The sequence below is a fragment of the Gallinula chloropus genome, assembly GCF_964237585.1.
Source record: "Gallinula chloropus genome assembly, chromosome: Z".
NCBI classification, from domain to species: domain Eukaryota; kingdom Metazoa; phylum Chordata; class Aves; order Gruiformes; family Rallidae; genus Gallinula; species Gallinula chloropus.
Genome location: NC_140089.1, coordinates 20,027,121 through 20,050,142, shown reverse-complemented (window position 1 = coordinate 20,050,142; position 23,022 = coordinate 20,027,121). Strand labels below are relative to the sequence as shown.

Below are 23,022 nucleotides of genomic sequence, written 5' to 3'. Positions count from 1 at the left end.
TAATTCCTATAGGCAACACTTCCTGCTGAGCAGCATAAGGTGTTTACAAAGAAACTATAGTATTGTAAAATCTACAGACCTTGTTATAGAACTCAAACAGCTCCTGATGACTAAATTCTACAAACACTTTCTTCAGGTTCTGTGAAGGAAAAAGAAAAGAAAGCAAGGAATAAATATCCTTTTTTTTTCCCCCCTTTCGGTATTCATTCCAGTAATTCAGAATGTGAGATTAAGCTACACAAAAGATAATGGTTGCAACAGTTAGTTTTCCTTCCATTCACTACAATGTCCCTCATACATGCACACTTCATTTTAGTGGAGAATTCAAGTCTTCAGGTACCTCTGGTCTCCTGCTGTGACAAGTAATAATAAAACATCCTATGAAAATTATTTTGTTACCTTATTTTTTAAGTCAGATAAAACCGAAAGATTACATTCATCTTTCTCAGCAGTCCGTCTCAGATCTGGTAAATACCATTACACAATGACAAAGTCAGTAGTGTATTTGATGGAACTTGCACTGCTATTAATGTACTGCGCTGGCACAGAGCTAATACTTGCATTCATTAATCTAACAGCTATGATCTTCGCATGCTGACACTGCTATAGGCATCCACGCACAGATTCAGCCAAAGTTAACAATTAACACAACAGCTTCAAAGCAGTGCTTAAACACTAAAAAAAGCAAAATAACACAACCGATGGAAACCACTGTGGATAAAACAGATGGTGGTAATAATCCTCTGCACACATGTGCTGATGTCTGTGGAGATGGGGGTTAAATTAAAATTTCTATCTTGTTTAACTTGCTTGCAAGAAACAGGTAGTTTAATGCCTGCCACTTTCCATCAAAACACTCATCTATCCAGACGGTTTCTAGAGTCATTCCTTCTACTTTGCTTTGTCCCTTTACTTCTTTTAAAATAAATTCCTAACTATTACAGCACATTCTCTGTGTTGTTGCTAGCCTTTCCAAGGCTTGGAGGCATTCCTGAGGATAACAGTTGCACTTCCATAAGTGCCAGCGAGGCTTTGTGAAAACTGAGTCTGTGGACACATTATCAGCTGGAAAAGCGGACACGTGCTAATTTTGTTTGACTGGTACCAACTTCACGAACCACTGAAGTCAGTGGAAAAACATTAATTTATCAATTCAGCTTGTGAATTGAAAGGAGCAAGGGTACTTTTACATACAGACAAGGTCGTGGGCCAGATGCTGTGTACTCTCATACCAATGCAAGTCTCGATTTAAGTCAAATAATGCTGCTGAATTTGGCGCAACAAATGCACAAGACCAACAGAAGCCCTGGGAACTCAGGATAGGTACTGCCTGGTGCCTGCTCCTCAAAAGGAGCTGTAAGACACAGGAAAGGGATAAAATGACTGGGGCCAGCCTGTCTGGTGCAATTCCTCCTCCCTACTCTGCAGAAAGAAGGATCCTTTCCAACAATTTCAGGAAGGCTACAAAAGCCTAGAAAAGGACCAGTGATTTGCATGAGAGACCAATCTTCCCCCTCTGGGAAGGAACAATGCAATTCTGGGAATCGTATGGTGAATACAAAATAAAACTACCAGGACAGCAGTTCTCTTTGCCATGACTCCAGCTGATCCTCCCTCCAAAGAGCATAATGCTGTGACAGGGAAGTAAAAGCATTTTTAAAGGCTTTTTAACAGCTAAGAAACAAAGAGAAAGCAAACAAGTGGTTTCTTCAGAAAAGGAAGGGGATAGAGGAAAAAAGAAAGATACACTAATAGCAAATGGATCTACCATTTCAGCCCGGATAGATGTTTGGCATTTGCCGTTCAAGAAGGATTTTGGTGTTTGAATGGAAGGAAGGGAAACTGAAAAGAGGAGATTCACAATAAAGGGAAGACATCATACATCTTATCAGTCACAATGAATAGCCAGAGTCATCTCTTGCATGGCTTCTGGCACAGGAGTCTGCTGGATTTCGACAGTACAGTTTTGCAGTGCCTCCAAGAGAGGGGCACTGGCTGTGTGACTTGTCCAACCACCAGCACTCATTTCTCTAAGCTCTATGTCTTGTTTGAGATGGGCACCTTCTGGATCTACTTCAGATCAGCAAGCATGATCAGCTTCTCTCTCTCTCTCTTTCTCTCTCTCTCTCTCTCTTTCTTCCCCCCGAGACACACACAGACAAAGAAATCACAAAGCTTGTCTTTCATATTTTCCTCTAACTACATTAATTACTGCAAGTTATAACATAGGGTACACCAATCAAAAAAAGCATGGTCCTTTTAATTCAGGTTCCTTTGATAGGAAAAAAAAGCCTCACTATGCTTTATGAACAGGCTGAGATCTCTTTTCCCATTATTATTTAATAATCACAGTCTGATAACTAAGTCAAAAAACTGTGTTGCATTGTGGCAGGCAAATGTCTGTGGAGATCTAAAAGAAAGCACATCATGCCAGGCTATGTTTCTGATCTGGGGGTGGGAGTGTCAATGTGAGAGAGGATATAACAATGTTTTATGAAATATGTTGTTTATCTGCACTTAATCCTCTGCTAAACCAGAATTGTTTCTGTGTGTGAAAACCTGGTACATCTACATCCCTTCAGCAGAAAGCAATGTCACAAAAAGCATGCACCAGTTAAAAACATTATTTTTGCAACATCGCATTTCCCACAAGTATGAGTCTGTAGAGGAAAGTGCCAAATGATCATTGTTATGTGATTAGGAGTTCCTATATAGACCACAAAAACATAACACCATAACTAAGTCCCTACAAGAAAAAGCTATGTCTGACCAGGCTGATCCACTCCCCCATCCCCCCATTTGTAGCTGAGATATCTATTATTCACTTATTTGCTTTTTTCTGTGTGAACACAAACAACTGTAATTAAAACAATGCGTCACAGAACTAGGTTACCATCCAGTTCTTTAATTACTTAGTAAAACAGCATTAAAAATTACTGTATAGATAGAATATTGTTAAAACCCCCAGGGTAGGCAAATTCATAATCTACTTTATGGAATCTTGCTCAGATAAAGATACAAAATTACAAATGGCAATAATTTTTCAACCATAACTAAAACATAGGGCAAAAAAAAAAAAATCACTTTCAGCTTACCGACTTAATTAAATGTCACTGTCTGCAGATACAGTTTCAGCCTATTTACGAAAAGTGCAGCTAAGCTGCCTTCTTTTATCTACACATACAGGTTTTCAGATGTTGTCTCTGACCTAGTATGTGTTTCCCAAAACCTAAATAAGAAAACAGCAATTTGCTGGATGTCTAACTTCTTTCTTCCTTCTATCAAATATATCATTCTCTTCTTCTTTCCTGATAAATTTTCCCCCATTGCTCACCTTCAACTCTACTCTTCCCCTCACTTCTGGCATCTCATTTTCTCTTTGCTGTTATCATCTTCATGTGAAAGAAAACTAAACAGAGGAATCAGAAAACTAAACTGAATCCCCCTGTTAGACTCAGTCACTCTACTATTTTTTCTAATTACATCCCAAACTTTGTCACTGTGGCAGTAGAAGTCCAAGCGCCTCCTTTTAAGGGTCTCTGCCTTTAGAATAGCCATTAGAGTAACATAGTTGATGTTATCCTTACGGCGACAAAGAAATCTCTAAAATACCAAGCTCTCCTTCTTCGGGCAGCTTTGAGGATGTAGAGACAGTCTCTTTGATTCAATACCCATGGACAGTGGCAGGGACAGCACTGGGGTGAGACACGCTCCGCAAGCACCACTGGAGAGCTGGTGGGCTGCACCTTCAGCTAAGTAAAGTTGCTGTTAGCGTTCAATGACCTCACCTGCAGCTAAACATGACAGAGCATTGCATTTACCCCTGGAAGAGTCAGCGTGAACTGCAGGTGTCACCCAAGACAAATCTTCACACCACTCTGAATTTATTGCAAGGAATATGGTAATAAGTTTTCTGAAATGTATGGTTTAACATGTTTGGTCACATATCACTACTGAATGCATTTTAAAGTGTTAAATTTTAGCGCCTTTTTCCTTTATAGATCTAGATGGAATCTGAATTCATTTTCCCTTTTCTCTCACCCTGGGGTTGTATCAATTTGCAATTTACAGTCCCCTGAGAACTGTGAAATTCTAGTAAGTTTAACTGATTAGGGTTGATGTCTCCCCCTCCCAATCTTCTCATATATTGTCTGGTATCATTTTAAAAACCACAACATCTTCACCTGTCTCTGTAACAGCTGTTCAAAACCAAATTTCCTTTGGGGAGAAGAGAGGGAAGAGAAAGGAAAGGAAGATTAAGATAAAAATTTCCTACTCCCAATCAACAGTAATATGCTATCCTATCCAAAACAGCCATACTGAACGAGAGGCTAATTCTAAAAAATAGTCACAATCATTTAGTATATAACTAGCTTACAACCACAAGCAAACAATTACACAAATTTTTAGCTGACATGATCAGCAGCATAAAATGATGAAGAGACAACTACATAAGATGTAAGAGAGTCTCCAATTTCCCACTGGCTCGGCTAACGATTTATTTTAAACATGAATACCTTCTTCTTGGATAATGTTTCTGTGGAAACCATGCAAAAAATATGTTTCCTTAAAATACTTCAGAAAGCAGAGGCAAATTCCTGGTTATAATAAAAGGATTTGTTTTGGTTTAATCCAATGCTCTAGATACTTCTAATTTAATGTACTACTGCAAAAGACTTTATTACTAATGACAGAGTTTTACAACCTTATTTATTGCCCAGCTGTATTCTGTGCATTTAACTGCCCCACCCCATGCATGAGCATAGAGCAAGACACTAGGAGTTATAAATAAAAGACAAACTCTGGTTTTAAAGCTAACTTCAATATGAAAAATTGATATTGCTGTAATAGTTCTCAACTGCAGAGCTGTAACTACTTTTACGACGTTGCAAAATAAATGCCAAGTATTCTGAAGCAAACAGATGGAGGGACAGGCTGGTTTGTATATCTAAATGTCTACTGATAATGATAATGTTCTATGACTGTGCACATGTAAAAAACTACAGTATATTCAGTGAAGTTTGTTAATAGTAACAAGATGAAGCAACACAACTCCCAGTCTCTGTATTCTAACAGAACCTTTAATACTATCTTGAGCCACAGCTCAATTAGGTTTAAGAATATTTTCACATTTGCTTTCTGTTCCCCTATTTATTCCTATTACACATCCTTAAAGTCTCAGATATAACAGAAGGATATGGATAATTAAACTAATCGGTTTATGGCCAAATTCAGATTCATTCCTGAACAGACCCTAGTTGATTCTTAGCAGCTTAAATGTCCCTCTGGACCTATCACTGTCTGTGCTACATCAGTTCAAGCTTCCTTTAAATTTCCTTGGACCCTGGAGAACTGTGGACTCGCTTAGGCACTTACAGATGGGAAGAGGGTCGTGAGTTGTATGTCACCGAATTTATCAGCAAGTTTAAGCTGCTTGGTCAGAAAGATGAATTGTGGCATGGTAAAAAAACAAGCAGATGTGTTAAAACAGACCAGAATCACTTAAAAGCAGACCTGTTCATTAACTCTTTGCACTTAAGAGACAGCAATTAAGACATCTTTATATTCTTGCAGCAGTAGATGGATATAATTCAGCTAAGGGATTCAGCACAACACAGGGAGTTAAATACTGACTTATACATTCCTAATTACACTTCTTTCACATCATCAGGAAACGTGACCTTCAGACTTCATTCTTCTTCCAAGCTGATTTCCATTTGCAACACCAAATAATTACTTTTTAGAGGAACAAAAAAATAAAATCATGCCTTATGACTGAATTAGATGCATTTTCAAGTCTCAGTGTGCAACCATTACAAAACAGACCATCTTTCATATAATCCCCTCTTTTCCTGATTGGTATGTTAACATTCAGTTTATACATACGCTGCATTCTTCCTTTCAAAGTTGCATTTTTTTTCGTATCAGCTTAAGAATTTCAAATTCCCTGTGGTATTTTGGCAGATCAATATCAGCAGCATACTAAGGATGTCTTTCCCTCCTTTTGCAATATATTCATAATCTCTCTACCCAAAGCTCTGTGTTGATTCCTGAGATCTAATCAACATTTTACTAGAAATGGATGGTTTGGAGATATACACACATAACTTTCCTCCAGCATGGAAAACGTCTAGAATACATTCATTGCCCAGTCCAGTAGTGAGCAAACATATTCTGCAGGCATTTGGAGACATGCAGGAGACCTGACATACTTCCAAACAACAAGAACTGTCAGTCATTTCCATCTTCACTCCTCCTGTTCCTTTTCACCCTCACAAAAATGTCTGTGGCTGGCGCAATGCTACAGACAAGAAATGGGACACAACTACCATGAAGACCACATAGGCTGGGAAGATCACAGATCATTTGATGCCAATGGGTCCCTTTTTTTTTTTTTCACAGTAGGGGAGGAAAATGCTTTTAAAACTGAGACAATCTGGAAACAAAACCCTACAGCTTTCACCTGAATATACCTAGCCAGAGTAAATACAATCTTGCTAAAGAAAAGGGTGATGGTGAAGCTTCTTTTTTCCTTGTATCCAGGCAGAGGGTTCCTTTGCCTTGTATATACTAGGAATTTGCATTCCTATAAATAACATTATTAGGCTGGTTGGTCTTTTAATGATACTTTTGCATGGAAAACCTCTCAAAGACAGAAATCTAGAGTGGCAGGGTTGTCACTTCTGTGCAAAGATTATGTTAAATACACTTCTACAGAAACATCACAATGAACAAACAGACTTTCTGCAGAAATAGGTGGTAAATGCAGACCAGTGAGTGCCTATCACAAGGACTATTTAAAAGCAGGGTTTTTGTACTGATACCTTCCTGTTCGTTCTACGTATGGAAAAGGCTCACAGAAGATCTATTGAAAGCCTGGCTTCCTTCTATGCCTGTTCTGTATTTTCTATGTACCTTCACAAGCCCTTCCTATCCCTGAAGGTATCCACGCATTATATAAATTCATTATTGAATCCTGACTAGCCTCTGCATGGGATCAGTCAGTAACAGCAAAAAGCACCAATCTGCACAAATGTGCCACTGTATCTTCAGGGTTCAGTAAGAAAACATGTAGGTATAATTCCCAAATATAGTATCCAGGAAAAGGTATGTTTGAAAATTGTTATTTTCGTTCCCTAATATGCCACCATGCAATTACTAAGAATACCACTGATTAATCTAAACTACACAGGTACTAATAATAACAACTTTCCTATATCACCTCTCACCTAATTTTTCAAATCATACTATACTCCTAGTACTTGAGAAAGCTTTCTGAAGAAAGAAGCACCCTCATAAAAAGTTTAAAGCAATTAAAGCAACTGCCTTCCTATTAAATTTCACCATATCAAGTATGGAAAAACGAATCTCTGGGAAAGCACATACACCCTAATTATTGCATATTGCTTATACAATGTACAGTCTGTAAGTATCAGAATACAACTTTCTTCTTTAGGCAGAACTCTGATTAATTTTATTTCAGAGAAGAAATTACATTTTTTGATCTTTCATGTTTTGGTACAGCTTATTAGGCACAGAAATTATGATATTAAAAACATAAGTTCCTGAAGATCGCAAGGAAAAACTGCCTTTCATTTATTTCCACCAGGGCTATCATGCATGTCTTCAGATACCACAAACGTCAGTGAGCTTTCTCTTCTATTCTAAAGCTATCTCATATCAAGATTGGCACGACAGCATTACATTCACCTCAAATGATAAGGAATTCACTTTTCTTCTAATGCTTGTACTGGTAGAGAACTACTACTGAAGAAACAGAGTCCAGCAGTAAGCATGATGACTCCAGAAATGCTTTTAAGTTTTTCTGACTACATGTGTTCACTGAATTTGGTCACAGCCAAATTAATTTTTTACAAACTACACATGAAAAATATTTCATGTAGGCATGTGATATGAAATGAGGCATTTCTATTACTGTACTCAGAAAATAATCAAATTCTAGGAAGCTAACAGAACTAAGGGTATATATTAAGGGCAACATCAGCCTAGCACTGGCATCTGAAACCGTAAGATTGTGGACTCAAATGGCAAATATTGTAACTTGGATCTTAGGACAGTGAAGCTCAACCATACAGCATTGAAGGCAGACCAAGTCAGGTATGTATACAGACATACAGTGGTCAGGCCTTCTACAGCAAGGACAGCAGCTCACCAGCATGTGTGGAGCTGCTCACACAGCCTGCTTGTAGCTGATGCAATTAACACGGAGTTGCAAACCCTTTACATTTCAGTCAGATACAGATCTAATGTTGGATCTGAAGAAAGCTGGACTTCAGGAAAGCTCAAATTTATGATCCAAACTGCTCAGGAAGCCACCTCTTCGGTCTTAAGTAAAAGCCAGACAACACCTCCTGAGTCCAGAGGAAGAAACCTGGGTTATTGACATCTGCTCCAATAGGAGTTTTATATGGTGCAGTCATGCAGATGTGTAACCCTTTTAGGCAGCTTTAGATGAATGGAGGAAGCCAGCATCTCTTTGCAAAAGTGTTAGTTTCTGAACTTGTTCAATAAATACAACACTGCATAGTTTTTCCACAGAAGGCCTTTCTTCACTAACAGAAAATGTGAAAGTATCTATTGTTTCTACTGAGGCATAAGAAAAGAGGCTGGATAAAAGATGCCAGCAGCGAGAGGAAAGATCTAAGGAAGCTCAGATCCACATGCAATCAATGTAACTGATGTGAAAACAGCCTTTAAAAAAAAATCTGCTTAAATATTTACAAAATGTCACGATTAGATAATTTGTAAATCAGTTCTTTTGTTCAGGATGGGTCATTCAGAGTATCACCAATTTGGATTTTGTTAGGCAGACAGGCAAAGATAAAATGTTTGGGGTTTTTTCTGTGCTAAAAGAGTGTTAGTGGCTGTCAGCAAACACATCTCTGATCTCCAGCCTGCAAACCATTCCAGCAGCTATCAACTGGGTGCTTGCACACAAGTCTCAGCTGCTGAAAGAGACTGGATAGCCACACAGGAGTGAGGGAGGTTAACTAGCAGGCTAGTCCCCAGCAGGATCAAAGACAGAACCTGTAAGGTATAAGTTTGTTTGTAAAGTAATGTATATTATTATTATTATTATTATCATCTTAGGAAGTCACCTACTATTTTTATTGCATTCTAAGAAATAGAACAGATGCACAGCTTTTGTTACAAAAACATTTACAAATAAGCATCAGACTCCTAGGCAGCATCGCTTCCTCATCAGAAGTACCCAGCAGGGCTATCCATTGGGATCAACGAAATACAGATGTCAGAGTGTGAGGAAAAAGACACTGCCACCCTGGCACAAGTGAATGCCAACATTTCTCAGGCAACACAGCACAGTGCCAAACTGGAAAGGGTCTTTAGAAGCAAAGTTTCTCAAATTAAATTAAAAAGCTTTGCTTTTTAATAAAGGTTTTTTTTTTTTTTAAAAAAAAAGACGACTGGTGGTCTTTTCTGATTATGACTGCAAAATTAAGAGGAATGTGGGAACAGCCACTTACGAAGCAGTCAAACAACAACTTTTCTGTCTCAGTTCATCACTAAAGATTACGTATGTTCTAATGATGCAAAAATTAGCTACCTTAGATTTTAGACATGGTAATTTCAGAGGTCATCTTGCTTTGTTATCAAAGCTTAAAAGTTATTTAAATCTTGAGTCGTGGTGTGGTGTGAATTCTCATGGCTTACAAAGAAAACTGGACAGAGTGCTAAGGACATAAAGTGCTACAAGTGCTGTGTAAGTGTTTTCACATACAGTGAAGATGAAATCAAACCACACACCCACAGTTTCCTTCAAAGCCAGAATATGAATGTAAGTACATCAGTAATACCCTCTCAGGAAGAAAAAAACCCAATTTTTGGCTAACATAAGCAATTTGAAAGATGGTATCAAATCCCTTTTTATTTTCCTGAAGTCTGTGTGCTATTGAATTACAGTTCATACAGGTCGCTTTAAAAGAGAGTGAGCAATGTGAAGGAATACAGTATTAGATCTGGATTATTCTACAGATGGCTGGAGTACAATGCACTACTCAGGCTGGCTGAAATGGTTTCAGTGAAACCAAGCTACATTTAATGTTTTTTCTCTCAAAATGAACCCATTTAGCTCCAAATTAATTACACTTTTCTCTTTCAAGCCAGCACCACACAATGCAAAACTAAAATGGTAAAGCAAGGAATAAAAAGTGATACACGGTGTAACCTCTTCTTAAAGACAGACATGAAATTAGTATTTAAACCATGTTTAATGTCTTTCAGATTTTTACAATTTTAACATACATGTTCTTCAAAGGGAAAATGGAAAACTACAGTGTTACAGGTCAGTTTGTAAATGCTATTTTGTCTGTATGAACAATTTTATTAAGAGACGTTTAAACCTACGGTGAAGACACTAAGTAATTCCCCCCAAAATACTGAAAGCTTACGATTTGTTTAATGTCTTGTCTACAGTGATTTAAACACAGGTTAAAAGTATAATTAATATATGGGTTAGTGACTGATATTTATATTTTCAATCTACTAAGTTACTAAACTTTTAAAATAACCTGACATGTTTCCAGATTTTTTCTTACATCTCCTCTTCTATATGGAAAGAACATTAAGAATAGAGTTGCTGACTACCAAAGGCTTGAAATTTACAAAAAAAAAAAAAAAAAGGAACTGGTTTAAAATATTTCCTCTGGAAACTGTATTTATATAATACTACGCAAAGGAACTTAACACAACTTTTCTCCTCCTTTTAGTCACAAGAAGTTTTTCAACATGAATGCTGCTCTCCACAACATTCTTACCTGTAAATAGGAGAGATACAGATTTGATGGGTTCGCAAGGAAGTGGCTGTATGCAGTATCCAAAGAGTTACAACTGACAGTTCACTGTTGAAGTGGAAACCAGTATCAAGCGCTGTCTCTTAAGGGTTTGCACTAGCACCAGTACTATTTAATATCTTTCTTAATGTCTTCGTTACTGATGCGAGCAGTGGGATTGAGCTCACCCTCAGCACATCTGTGGATGATACTGAGTGGTACAGCTGTGCCCTTGAGGGAAGGGATGCCATTCAGAAGGACCCTGATAGTCTGGAGAGATAGCTCCATGTGAAACACATGAAGTTCAAAAAGGCAAAGGACATGGTCCTGGTCCTGTCTTAGGGCAATTCCCATCATCAACATAGACTGGGAAGTGAAGGGATTGAGAGTAGCCTTGAGGAAAAGGACTTGGAAATGCTGGTGGGTGAAAAATTTGACGTCAGCATGCAATGCGCACTTGCAGCCCAGAAAGCCAGTCAGCCATATCCTGGGCTGCATCAAAACCAGTGTGACCAGCAGGCTGAGGCAGGTGATGCTCCCTTTCTACTCCACACTGGTAAGACCCTACCTGGAGTAATGCCTCTAACTCTGGGGTTCCCAGTACAAGATGGAGCTGCTGGAGCAAGTTCAGAGGAGGCCTACGAAGACGAGAGGACTGGAGCACCCCTCTCTTGTAAAGGCAGGCTGAGAGAGTTGGGCTTGTTCAGCCTGGAGGAGGGAAATTATTGCAGCCCCCCAGTATCTGAAGGGGCTACAAGAAAGCTGGGGACAGACTGTTTGTAAGAGCATGGAGTGATAGAATGAAGGGTAATGGTTTTAAACTGAAAGAAGGTAGATTTAGACTAGTAGAAAGAAATTCTTCTTTATGAGGTTGCTGAAGTTCTGGCACAGGTTGCCCCAAGAAGCTATGGCTGTCCCCTCCCTCACAATGCTCAAGGTCAGGTTGGATGGGACTTTGGGCAACCTGGTCTAGTGGAGGGTGTCCCTGCCCATGGCAGGGGGTTAGAACTAGGTGATCATTAAAGGTTTCTTCCAACCCAAATCATTCCACAATTCAAAGATATATGCCTTAAGACAGGGAATTATTTTGCAGAGAAAAATATATTTTAATACCTGTGCTAAAATATTTAGACAAATTAGAATGATGTAATGTAATACTGAAATAGCTTTGTTTTAATACTGACTGTCTCTATATCCAAGTCCAAAACAGCATGACATTCTCAAGATACAGGAATGAGGTGCTGGTAACAGGAACAATAAAGAAAAATGATATGCAAGTATGGTAAAATGAAAAAAACCCAAATTTATTTCTAACCTGACATAATGATACATACAATGTCATACATACAAATACAGTTTTTAGATACACTGGGGAGTTTAGCTTAAACAGGGAAAGGAGATGTGCTGGTGAGGAGTACTACCAGGGAACTGTTAATAGCTGCTTCCCCACTAGCTAAATGAGGACTGTAAAGTCTGGCTTTCCTTTGTAGAACAGAAACATTTTCCAACAATCTCAGTGAAGAGTGATCTATTTTGAACCCACTGTACGTTCTATTATATTCTGAGTTGTTAAACACCTTTAGGGTATGACTATCCATGTACAGGAAATTGCTTTGTCTTTAATCTTCATGACTCACATACTCTCCCATCTAAAGCAAGCTTCCGTGCCTTTTGCACAGAAAAATGATGAAGGGAGACCAAACTATCTCAAACTCAAATTAAGCATACATCAGAGACAAAATGGAAACTCTCCACTTTGTTGATTTCTTCCTATATAGTACCAAGGCAGTGCCCTAGTTGCACTCAACATGTAAAACTGTGCACTGACCAGCAGAAAAAGTTGACAGTTGAACCAATGAGCCAGAAAGATACCCTGATTAACCTGGTCAGGTACTTGCCCAAGGCCTCTGGGTGACAGTATTCTTACAAAAAAGAGTATTAAGTAGTGCTCTTACTGGTGAGTGACAGACTTAACAGTTGAATACATACTAAAGGAAGATGCCATCAGATTCCAGGCATGATATAACTTTTGTGACTGCTGGAAAAAGAGTAATTCCACTGCCATACACAGAGGAATGAATTACCAAAACTGCAAACCAGTTGCTGTAATGAGAACAAATAGTCCAGTATTCTTGGGACCATTATTTTAAAAGGATTAAAGCAATACTGTGAAGGACAATCAATTCTATTTGGATTGTTTTGTTTATCTTGGAGATAAAGAGATTAACTTGTCTGCAACCATAAACTAGCCAGAATTCCAGCAGTCAGGCCAAGACAGTGTGGGATCAGTGGGTGTCTAAGGAATATGTACATCCAATAGCTAATTTGACAGCTGGAAAACTAGCTCTCAAACTGACAAACACTGTAGTTGGGTTTTCTATGGCACTGTTTTTGCTAAAGCTGAAGCCTACAGAGATCTAGAAATCTAAAATGCAAGAGGAAGGAACAACTGAATAAACAGCATCTCCACTTAAGCAAGAACTTTGGTAAAGATACAAAGTGAGTTTTTGTATTTGAACTGAAATGTTTCTTGAGGAATTGTTCATGTTTCCTGTGTGTTCAAAGTATTGAAAAGTGAAAGTAAACAGTTCAACTGTTAAAACAGTTTTAATAGAAAGTCAATAGGTTGATTTTGCATTAGTGGTTGCATAGCCTGTTCTCTTGGAATAAAGACAGCATAAATACACAAGGCCAGCATAAACTCTGCATTAGTTGCGTACATTCTAGAAAATGTGACAGAAGAGCAAACATGTACCCAACATTATAGTTCTTCTGAGAGCAACCCAGTAGTGCAGATACAGGATTAATGATTGTGAAATCATGCCTAGCCTCCATGGTGTAAACTTAATTGTGAAGCCATGGCATTAGACTTAATTTCTTCTTCAGGTACTGAATCCTTGTGAATTGAACTGAAAACACTATTTACAAGCCAGTGTGTGGCAATATTTCCAAGCAAACAAGAAACCGAAGAGGTGAAGATAAATACCAAAATGGGTCTGTAAATTACCTTGCCGAAAGCTCTTACCCAACAGCTCCCCCGAATATTTCACTACCGTGAAGCCATAGCACGAGGAATCTCCTAGGCCATTATTCAGATTATAATAATAATGGTTACTAGAAAATGCTGTGTTTTCTACATTTCTGTTTAATGCAGCATGGCATCATCTCCGTAGTAGTAGCATTTTACACTATAATGCATTTTGCTAACACTGTGTTTATGGAAACCAAGACACATTAAACACTGACAGAGACACACATTCATAACCTACTCGAATGGAATTATAAGACAACTTACATTGGTTACTTCCTAAGATCCCAGCAATGCACTGCTTCTAGTTGTTGACTACAAAAAGCTCCTAAATTCTCTCCAGTTGAATGACTACAGTTTGAAGTGAAAATAATGCAAGAATTTTAAAACAAAATATATTTTTGTCAAAAATCCTGCATTCCACCCTGACTACAGGGTTTAAATGTGCAATGGTTTCATAGCCTAAAAGATGTGTGTGAACAAGGATTACAAAAAAAGTAATTATTTTACATATATCAATTCAGAAATCAAAGTGGTCCTTGGAAAAGACTGACCTCTGGACTAAGAGGCTGCAATAGCAGCTGCCGTCCAGCCCTGCCATCACTCCATGTTATAGAGCTAGGAGGGAAAGACAGTCCTTTCACCATCCCTATAATTCCCAATTAGCTGACACCCAGGCTTTGGTATCAGTCTGTCCCTGTATTTCTAAACTACTCTACAGGCAGTTGGGTGAAATGAGGTTGGGAGTCTCAGTCATCACCCACAGCATGCAGGAAAAAGGACACTGAAGTTTGTGCTTAACTGGCCTGAACACTTCATCAGTGAGAAATAAATTCGCTCATCCAAAGAGGTAGCCAAGACAGAGTCGTAGTGCAGGAAACACCGTTTTTCCCTACACGTTTGAAGAGCAGGGTACAAAGTGAAGATTCATCTTGTTATGTATTTGGAAAAACAGACCTGCAAAATAACAATGTGTAATACAGCAAAGGCAGAAGAGAGACCTGTCTTTTAGCAAGAAAAACTAACTTCTTTCCTTATTGCAAGGGTCTGACAACAGCAGATACCACCTTCAGATTTTTTTTCTACTGCCAAAAAGGAATTTTGATGGACAAATAATGAAGGTAATAGACTAAAATAAGGTCTATATATTAAAAAACCCCACAACCAGCTTATTCCTACTGAATAAGGATTTGACTTGAGTGGTACCCTAGTACGCTAGAAATTAACAACTCCCTTCCCCCCACAGTTTTTAAAAAAAGTTAAATACAGATCTTGTTTTTTGCAGTGATGAAAACTTTCTGCTCCATCAGTGCAATACATTAATGCCTTCAACTAAGGAAACAAATTTTAAGAATCTATAGATGTCTCGATTCACTTGATGTTAAAGCCTCACAGTATGCCCAGCATTTTTGCCAGTTCTGCTACTTTCGGTGAACTGCACTGAACGCTTTATGATTTGAGCTTTCTGTAGCTGCTTTTCAGTGAATTACAGTAAACCTAGTATTATTCTAATTTCTTTCTTTTTTGGTCTCCTATCAGGGAGTCTATTCATGCTATACCAGAAATTGTTTCATCCACGCTACGGTAATGCAAGAAATCTAGTATCAAAGAATAAACTTGTCTTAAAACCTGTGGATAAATATTAGATGCATATATTCAGCATTAATTATTTAACATCTTGTGTTCTGTCCTTTTAAATATTTTTTTCAATTCAAGCTTTTGAATAACAGGGAGGAAAAAGGCACCTGAAATTGGTAAACTGATGTTAAAGATTTTTTTTCTTTTGAAATGTGCTCACGGGCATACACACTTTATGTAAATGCTTAGCACAGAAGAATTTTATTATGGTTAAGATATATTTCAGTGGACGAAAGGGAGGAAGGGAACAGGGAAAAGTAAGAGCTTTTAATGTACACAGTGAATTAATCCGACATCAGCGTAGACTAAAAGCTATAGCGGTAAATGAACGTCTATAAAATATATATATTTGAGCTTTCCAGCATCCCTGAGAATTTACCAAATTTATACCTTTGTTCTCAGGTTTGTGCGTCATCTGCAGCTCAGCATGAGATTAGATTGGATATACAGCCTAATGCTTTCTTGATACATTTAGCTAGCCACAGCTCCCATGTTCAGCTCTCCCTTTCGCTGAAAGATGAAACGGCTTGCAAGCGCTTCTGCTGACTTCATTTCCCTCTTGATCCTCAACACTAAAAGCTGAAGTTTCAAAAGTGGCACTTCTGAAAAAGCTTAGGAGACTGTAAGAGTGGTAGCTTGCCTCATACATAATTTCTTAGTGGCAATTTATATTTTTTTATTAGGAGTAAAGTGCGGATTTGTATAAATGAGTGGTAAATTCAGTTCCCTCATGTTGCAGTGAAGAGCAGTAACAGCTTGACTCTTGAGATATTTTTATTTATTTTCAATCCAAGCTTGGACATGTTTTGCATGAGAGATAACTTGAATTTCTATACTACCTAGGTTCTACTTTCACACACAGATACAAAATGCAGAAATCTCACAAAGCAATGTTTTCTTGTGGCCTTCTATTTATACTTAAAAAAAAAGACACACCTATAATATGAAAATGTTTCTATCTAACAATTACAAGTCAGAAATCTCATTTGAAAATGACTTGTTTTTCAAAAAATTCCAATCTGCTAACAAGCAGAGTTTAGGTAAATCCATCTGTCCATTCCAACAGACAATTAATATCTTTGCCCAGAATATTAAATCTTACATGGCCACAGAAGTACTGACACTTAATCCAATACTGTACCATCTTGCCAGAGGGAAAATGTAGAGTAGCTCTTTTGTAAACCATATTAAAAATGTATGAGGTATTTTTTATTTTGGAAAATTTAATTTTTTAATCCATAACCCTTAAATGTCACGCATGTTAAAAACCAACATGCATTCTAAACAAAGCAGGTCAGAACTGGGCCGCATATATTAATAACAATGGGGTTATTAGCATGGAATCAGAATGCCAGTCTTAACACGAGTAGGTCACATGTCTGTACAAAAAGCTGACTGACAATATAAGTTTTCTCAATGTGCAAACCTTTTGTCCCAAACTAATTTTGTGGCAACTGTGACACACATATTTTATGTGGCCACAAGGAAACAAGTAAGTGTCATTATTTTTAAAGCATATGCCTGCACTTGGTTTTGCCCAAGAAGAACTGGCATAAAACAGATTAATAAACTAAATAAGGATAAAGTTAGGAGTAAAGAAATCTAACATAAAAAATGTGACTTTTTTCCTGTAGCACAAGCAACTTCACAAGATACTTTAAAGCATGCCATAGGAATACCTAGTATTGCCAAGAAAGTCAGAGATACAACCTTACAGAAAGAAGCTATTATCTTCTGCAATACCACAGAATCAAAGAATTGGGAAAACACAGGCATATTTAATGCCAGACTCCACACCCAGTCCAAGGAGATCCCAAAGCCAGAGCCACATTCCCTTTAAAAACTTCTCAAACTTGAAAGCTTTAACTTGTTGACTTTAACTTGATGACTTTAGAGGCAGTAGTGCATGTACATCCCCAACAAGCACCCTCCCATACTCTGACTGGACTTCTTGAGCCCCATAGGTGTTTATCTGTCTAATAACCCTCCATAGAACTCTGTTAACAAGCCTGTCCCCATCTTGAAACCCACATTTTTGGCCAAGGCTTTCCAAGAGACTTCTTAGGTGAACATATCAGCACTTCAGCTTAAAAAAACATATCCTGACATATCAGCTCCCTTTATAAAATTAGTATGAGTCAATGTCAGTTGTATTGCTAAGCTCAGTAAATGCCTTCCCTCCATCTGTTAATTGTCATGCTATTGTCAAATTGAGGGGAATATATTAAGATGCTACTTAAAGGTTATACTACATTTTATCCACTCAGCTTTAGAAAGGCACATTTTATGATGCAATAATAAGGAATTTGCTTTAACTCCCAAAGCATCTTAATCACTAGCTCAGCTTTTCTCCACCTCTAATTCTGCTTCTCTTTACTGAAGAACCCAGTTTTCTCTTTCTATGTGGGACTCATGATTTGGGAGTCTTTTACTTCTTTTCAGAAAGTAAAAGATTCTTAACTCCGGCAATAGGCAAAATATGACTTTAGAATGGAAATTAACCTTAGAAACCAATAATTTCATATTGATTTGTAATAATATACAATTATTAAAAGATAACTTTGATTTTGAAACTATGACCATTATAATGATAATGATTATGAAGTTGCATTCATAATGAAAAAGAATTGCTGTTCAACCATCAACCATGTTGCAAGCATCGATTATTATCTTAATTACTTTTTCAACACCAGGGTAATTCCTTCTATTCTGCATTTCCCGACCAAAAGTTGAGACCCCCCTCTATTTTACAAAAAGGTGTTGCCCCTTATAGTTAGGAATTTCAGAACAGTATGTTAATTTTAAGTAATCACAAATATAAAGCACAATAACCAATTCAATTTACTTTTCAAAGTACATATTATTTATTTTACAGTTAGATTTTGCAAGCATAAGAACCCAATGATTCCCTTTTCCTATCAAATAATGGATAATAATAAATGTGTCAACTAATAATGAAGTTAATGTTTACAACTAAATTTATAGTGAAAATAGTAAAATTATGTAGCAGCAAGACTAAGTACTCAAAATCTGTCAAACTGCAAAAAGGATGCAACATTTGGATTTTGGCCCCAAAACACCTACTCCATCCTTGTGCAAAACCCCTGTGCAAGGTTACCACTTCAGTACGTGCAAGGAATTTCTTATTTCCTGAAAAATGTAGCCTGTTACTCTACTGTGGACACCTCCCAGCAGCTTGCTGCAAAAAACCCCCAACCCTACAGTTTGCCTAAACATGTCTAAATATGCTTCAGAAGTTCTTACGTCTTTAGGGGACAGCATATGAGAATCATGTAAAACGGATCTTCACCAAGCCAAATCTAGTAATGATCTGCAATAGTTGCCAGCTGTTGATCAGCTTATGAGAACAGCTGATTTCAATGCATATAGAACTGGTTAGAACTGCATAATTCAGAACAGTTCAGCCAGCATCTTTATCCATGAAGAGTAAACTGGGTAACATGCGTAAAGTTCTCAAACCCATGAAGAATGCAGGCATTTTGTTAAAATGTAGATGTTAAATTCTCATAACAGCTTAGTCTTTCCCAATTATTACAATTGTTGTATTGTAATTATTACAAAGCTGATACAGCACCACATGGTAGGAATTACTGTCACGTACCCACCCCAAAAACACAGATTGTAGCTCTTTACCAAATCTTTGGAGAAAATTTTTTCAATAAGAGAGCAACAACTTCTCTTAATTTAGCAAGTAAATTCATATTTATCAAAAGCAAAATAAAAGTATTTAACAAAAATATTGCTTACAGCACAAAGACCATTAGTACCCATAAAATTGCCTTATATTTTTAACACAGTCAAAGACTCTTTACCACTGGGTTGGGGTTTTTTCATTGTTTGCTTGTTTGTTTGTTTGAGGACCTCAGCAGCTAAAATTTTACCCGAAGGACAAATGAGTTTAAATCTCCTCATCTTCACTGGAGTTTAAGGTGAGTTAAACAACAATTTTATTTAATCATTATATATACTAACTTTAAAATCGAGATTTATTTATTTTCTAAGGTTTTATCATTTTGCCCATCACAAGCAATGTAATGTGTATCATTACAGCTATGTAGAAATTTTAATTACAAAGAAATATTTACATTGCCTTTATCAGCCTCCTGTAATTTCAGTCTGCAACTGTATTAACATCACCCCAACTAATGCTAAACTATTTTAATAAAGGCATATATTTGAGTTATGTCTACTTTTTAATAGAAATAACCAATAGGCAAGATCATTATTCTGCTAATATGAAAACAAAAGACAACAACACTATGAAAACATAATTTGCTCTTATGACTTGGTGAATCCTGTGTCATAAAACACCAGTAAATTTAAGGTCAGTGTTCTGCAGGAAAGCATACTGTGCTTGGCCGGAGAGAAAGAGCCAGAAAAGACAAAAAACGTCTACAAGATACATATTCCACATATAGGTGAAAAATTTAAAGATGCTGAAAGTGATTTTTCTCTCCCTGAGTATCTGTCACAGTATTTTCAAAAGCAGTATCTACACTTATGCAACGGTTGTTAGCATAACAGTTCTCTAAATTTATTCTGGCTCATGCCTGTTACGCTTATAAAATTCAACACAACAGCAGCACAGTTCTAGTTGAAGATCTTGCTGTGTCTCCTCAGCTGCCTGTGCAACAATCTCAAACACAGGCTGCAGAGACAATCCTTACTCTTCGTTTAGCAAACTTTTCTTCATTGACAGCTTTGGGTTTTTTTCTTTTTTGTCTTTGCAGTAATGAAGAAAACAAAGAACTTGCTGAATGCACATATTGCCTTAGTCCTTGTGTACAAAAGCAGTTTAGTATTTGGTAACTCTGCAAATTTACTCACATTTGTGTAATACAAAACAGCTCAACGTTCGGATGGCTTATGATTTCATAGTGCATCTGCGGAGTTCATGCATAATACATATTTTTCTGAGATTCATCCAAATAAAAAGAACTGAACAAACAGCAATCTGTGATGATGACATGGACGTCATCTTAGTTGGAAAATTTAGTGCTCCCTCAAAAATAAAATAAGTAATTTTACCACTGCATTGAATCACATTTCAGAATTACACTGCAATAGCTGGTTTGAATATTTAGAAATCCAACCCTCATGGATGGTCTTTGCAAATCCAGTGCCCATATATGCAGATAAATACTATATTTAGTCTTCTATATTGTCAAGCATGAAGCTGTGCAGAGCATCTAGAAAGAGAAAAGGCATGCAGATCCATCCTATGGAGTAGGGAACACTTTCTATTAACATCATTGGTACAATCCCATGCCCCTAAAACTTGCATTCTGTATACACCAAATGTACAGAAGAGTGACAGGTATAAAGGCAAGGTGCAGTCAAAAGTAATTAATGATTTAGATGTTTGAATATGGTTTACATCAGCCCTCAAAATCTTTTTACACTGCAGGATTCCTTAAGTTTCTTGCAGAGCGTAAATACAACAGCAGTTTAAATACTACCGAGAGAGAAAGCTGTCAGGGTGAAAGAACATCAGAATGAAAAAACAAATGGACATGAATTAACCAAATATTCATCTCAAATTCAAATGAAGGTTCCTAAACACTGTGACAGAAAAGCCTGAGGAAAGTTCCCATCAAAGTAATCGGGCTAAAAATCTGAACTAGTTTTCTAATTATGATTGCAGAATTTATGAAGAAGCTGTATGACACAGAAATGTGAAGAAAGCGAGGAAATAGCACTTTTTAGTTTCACTTTTTAGTTCCAGATTATTACATTCTCATCCAAAGAATGATGCACCCAAAATCAGAAGTCAAAATTCTAAATAAATAAAATTCTAAGCATTTTATCACTGGATATATTAGAATAAAGCAGCTTTGGAACTACTAGAGAATATCTTTATCAAAGCATGCAAAATATTAACCCATGTTAAAAATAAGATAAAGTTCCATTGTATATTGACAGCTCAAGTTAGTCAGCGCCACAAACATCACTCAAATATTAAAATCCTGAAACTCATGACTTAACAAGAAAGCAGCCTCCCACATACCTTGCTCTCTGCCCATTGTTTGCAGTGCTGTTGATAATATGCCCCAACATGACATAAAGCTTTCAGTTCTACATCCAACACACCATAAATAGCAACATGTACCTTAATTTTATCAAGCCTACAAAATCTCAGCAGCTGCTTTATACTATTGTGAAGCAACAGAATATTGTATCAGATTGTCACACAGTCCATTTGTCTAATTTGCTTTAATATTTGTGACAGCTGGTGAGATAAAAATCCACTCTGCTCAGACTCTCAGTTTAGTACAGTATCCCTGAGATTATCGGGTACTCTAATCAGCATCTCTTCTACACCTAATTTTCCATCAAACATTCTAAACCATGTTAGACTCAGTGATGTCAGAAATAGCTTCAGGGAATATTGTATATTGCCACTGTGAAACAGGCACAGCAGGTTACTTCAGAGAATAATCTCTTTCATTAAATTTTTAAGAAGTGAAATATCATTAGATGATTCATTCCCTGCAATCTGTATTGTTTTGTAAAATAACTGAAAAAAGAGTTCATTGATCCAGGTTTTAGGGTGGGTTTTTTTTGTTTAATTCTCTTGGGTGCAAATGAAAGGAAAAAGTCTTCAAAACTCTAAGAAGTAGTTTCAGTTTTATTTCTGCATTTAAGGCGAGCCCCAAAAGGGCCAATCTGTAGCTAAATGAACACAGACAGAATATCTAATTTTGCTACCATCATAGGACTGATTTCCACACAACAAAAGAAAACATTCTCAGTCAGCTCTTGTCCAAATTGAAAATCTCCAATCTTCGTATATTTCCATAACATCTCATCTCTTACAGCCTACTGCTTGTGTACCAAAAAACCCTGAAGCTTTCTTTATTCAAATTTTCCTTATAATGCAGTCTTCTGATGCTTGTTTCAGATACACAACAGAAACTCATTTTAATCTTCTTCTTGTGCCTTCATTCTGCTAACAGATACATAAAGAACATTTAAACTGTATTGCTGAATTTAGGAGATTTTGTAGAAGAATGATCCTTTCACACTTCAGTAACTGTATATAACTAATCAATCTGCATTTGACTGCAAACAAGTTTCATTGTTTTTAATGAAAGTTTCCTCAAATAGCAAGAAAAGTTTCCCATTCCTCAGAAATCATTTTGCAACCAGAGAATCTGACTGAGGCACATTCTGATTTCTAAAAAGGAAACTTTTAAAAACCTGATGTGTGGTAGTATCTTTGGCATCTTCAGTTTATTTTGTTTGGAAGAAAGAGGACTTATAAACAAAACAGTGTCAAAACTTGCTGCAAATTTCTTGTCAGATGCATGTTTGTTAGAACAAACGTGGAGTAAGTAAATTCACATACCGTGAGGGATGAGCGCTGAGAAAAATGAAATAAAAGGCACTATGCAAATTCAAGCTAAGCGGTTCACAGAAGCCACAGCTTAGGATCAAGCCTGAATCATTTATTTTAAAGGATAAAAAATAAAAGGGACATTGTGCTTTAAAACATATTTGGAAAGGAGCAGTGTTCCTCAGTAC

The 23,022-nt window shown here is 37.1% G+C and overlaps 1 protein-coding gene across 1 annotated transcript in view; it reads right to left on the bottom strand.

Annotated features, from left to right (window-relative positions):
- COMMD10 (COMM domain containing 10) overlaps positions 1–23,022 on the bottom strand; it is a 113,902-nt gene that overhangs the window by 1,105 nt on the left and 89,775 nt on the right. The window contains exon 6 of the mRNA XM_084278923.1: positions 80–139. Coding sequence (XP_084135049.1) covers positions 80–139 — 60 coding nt within the window. The remainder of the gene's footprint in view (positions 1–79; positions 140–23,022) is intronic.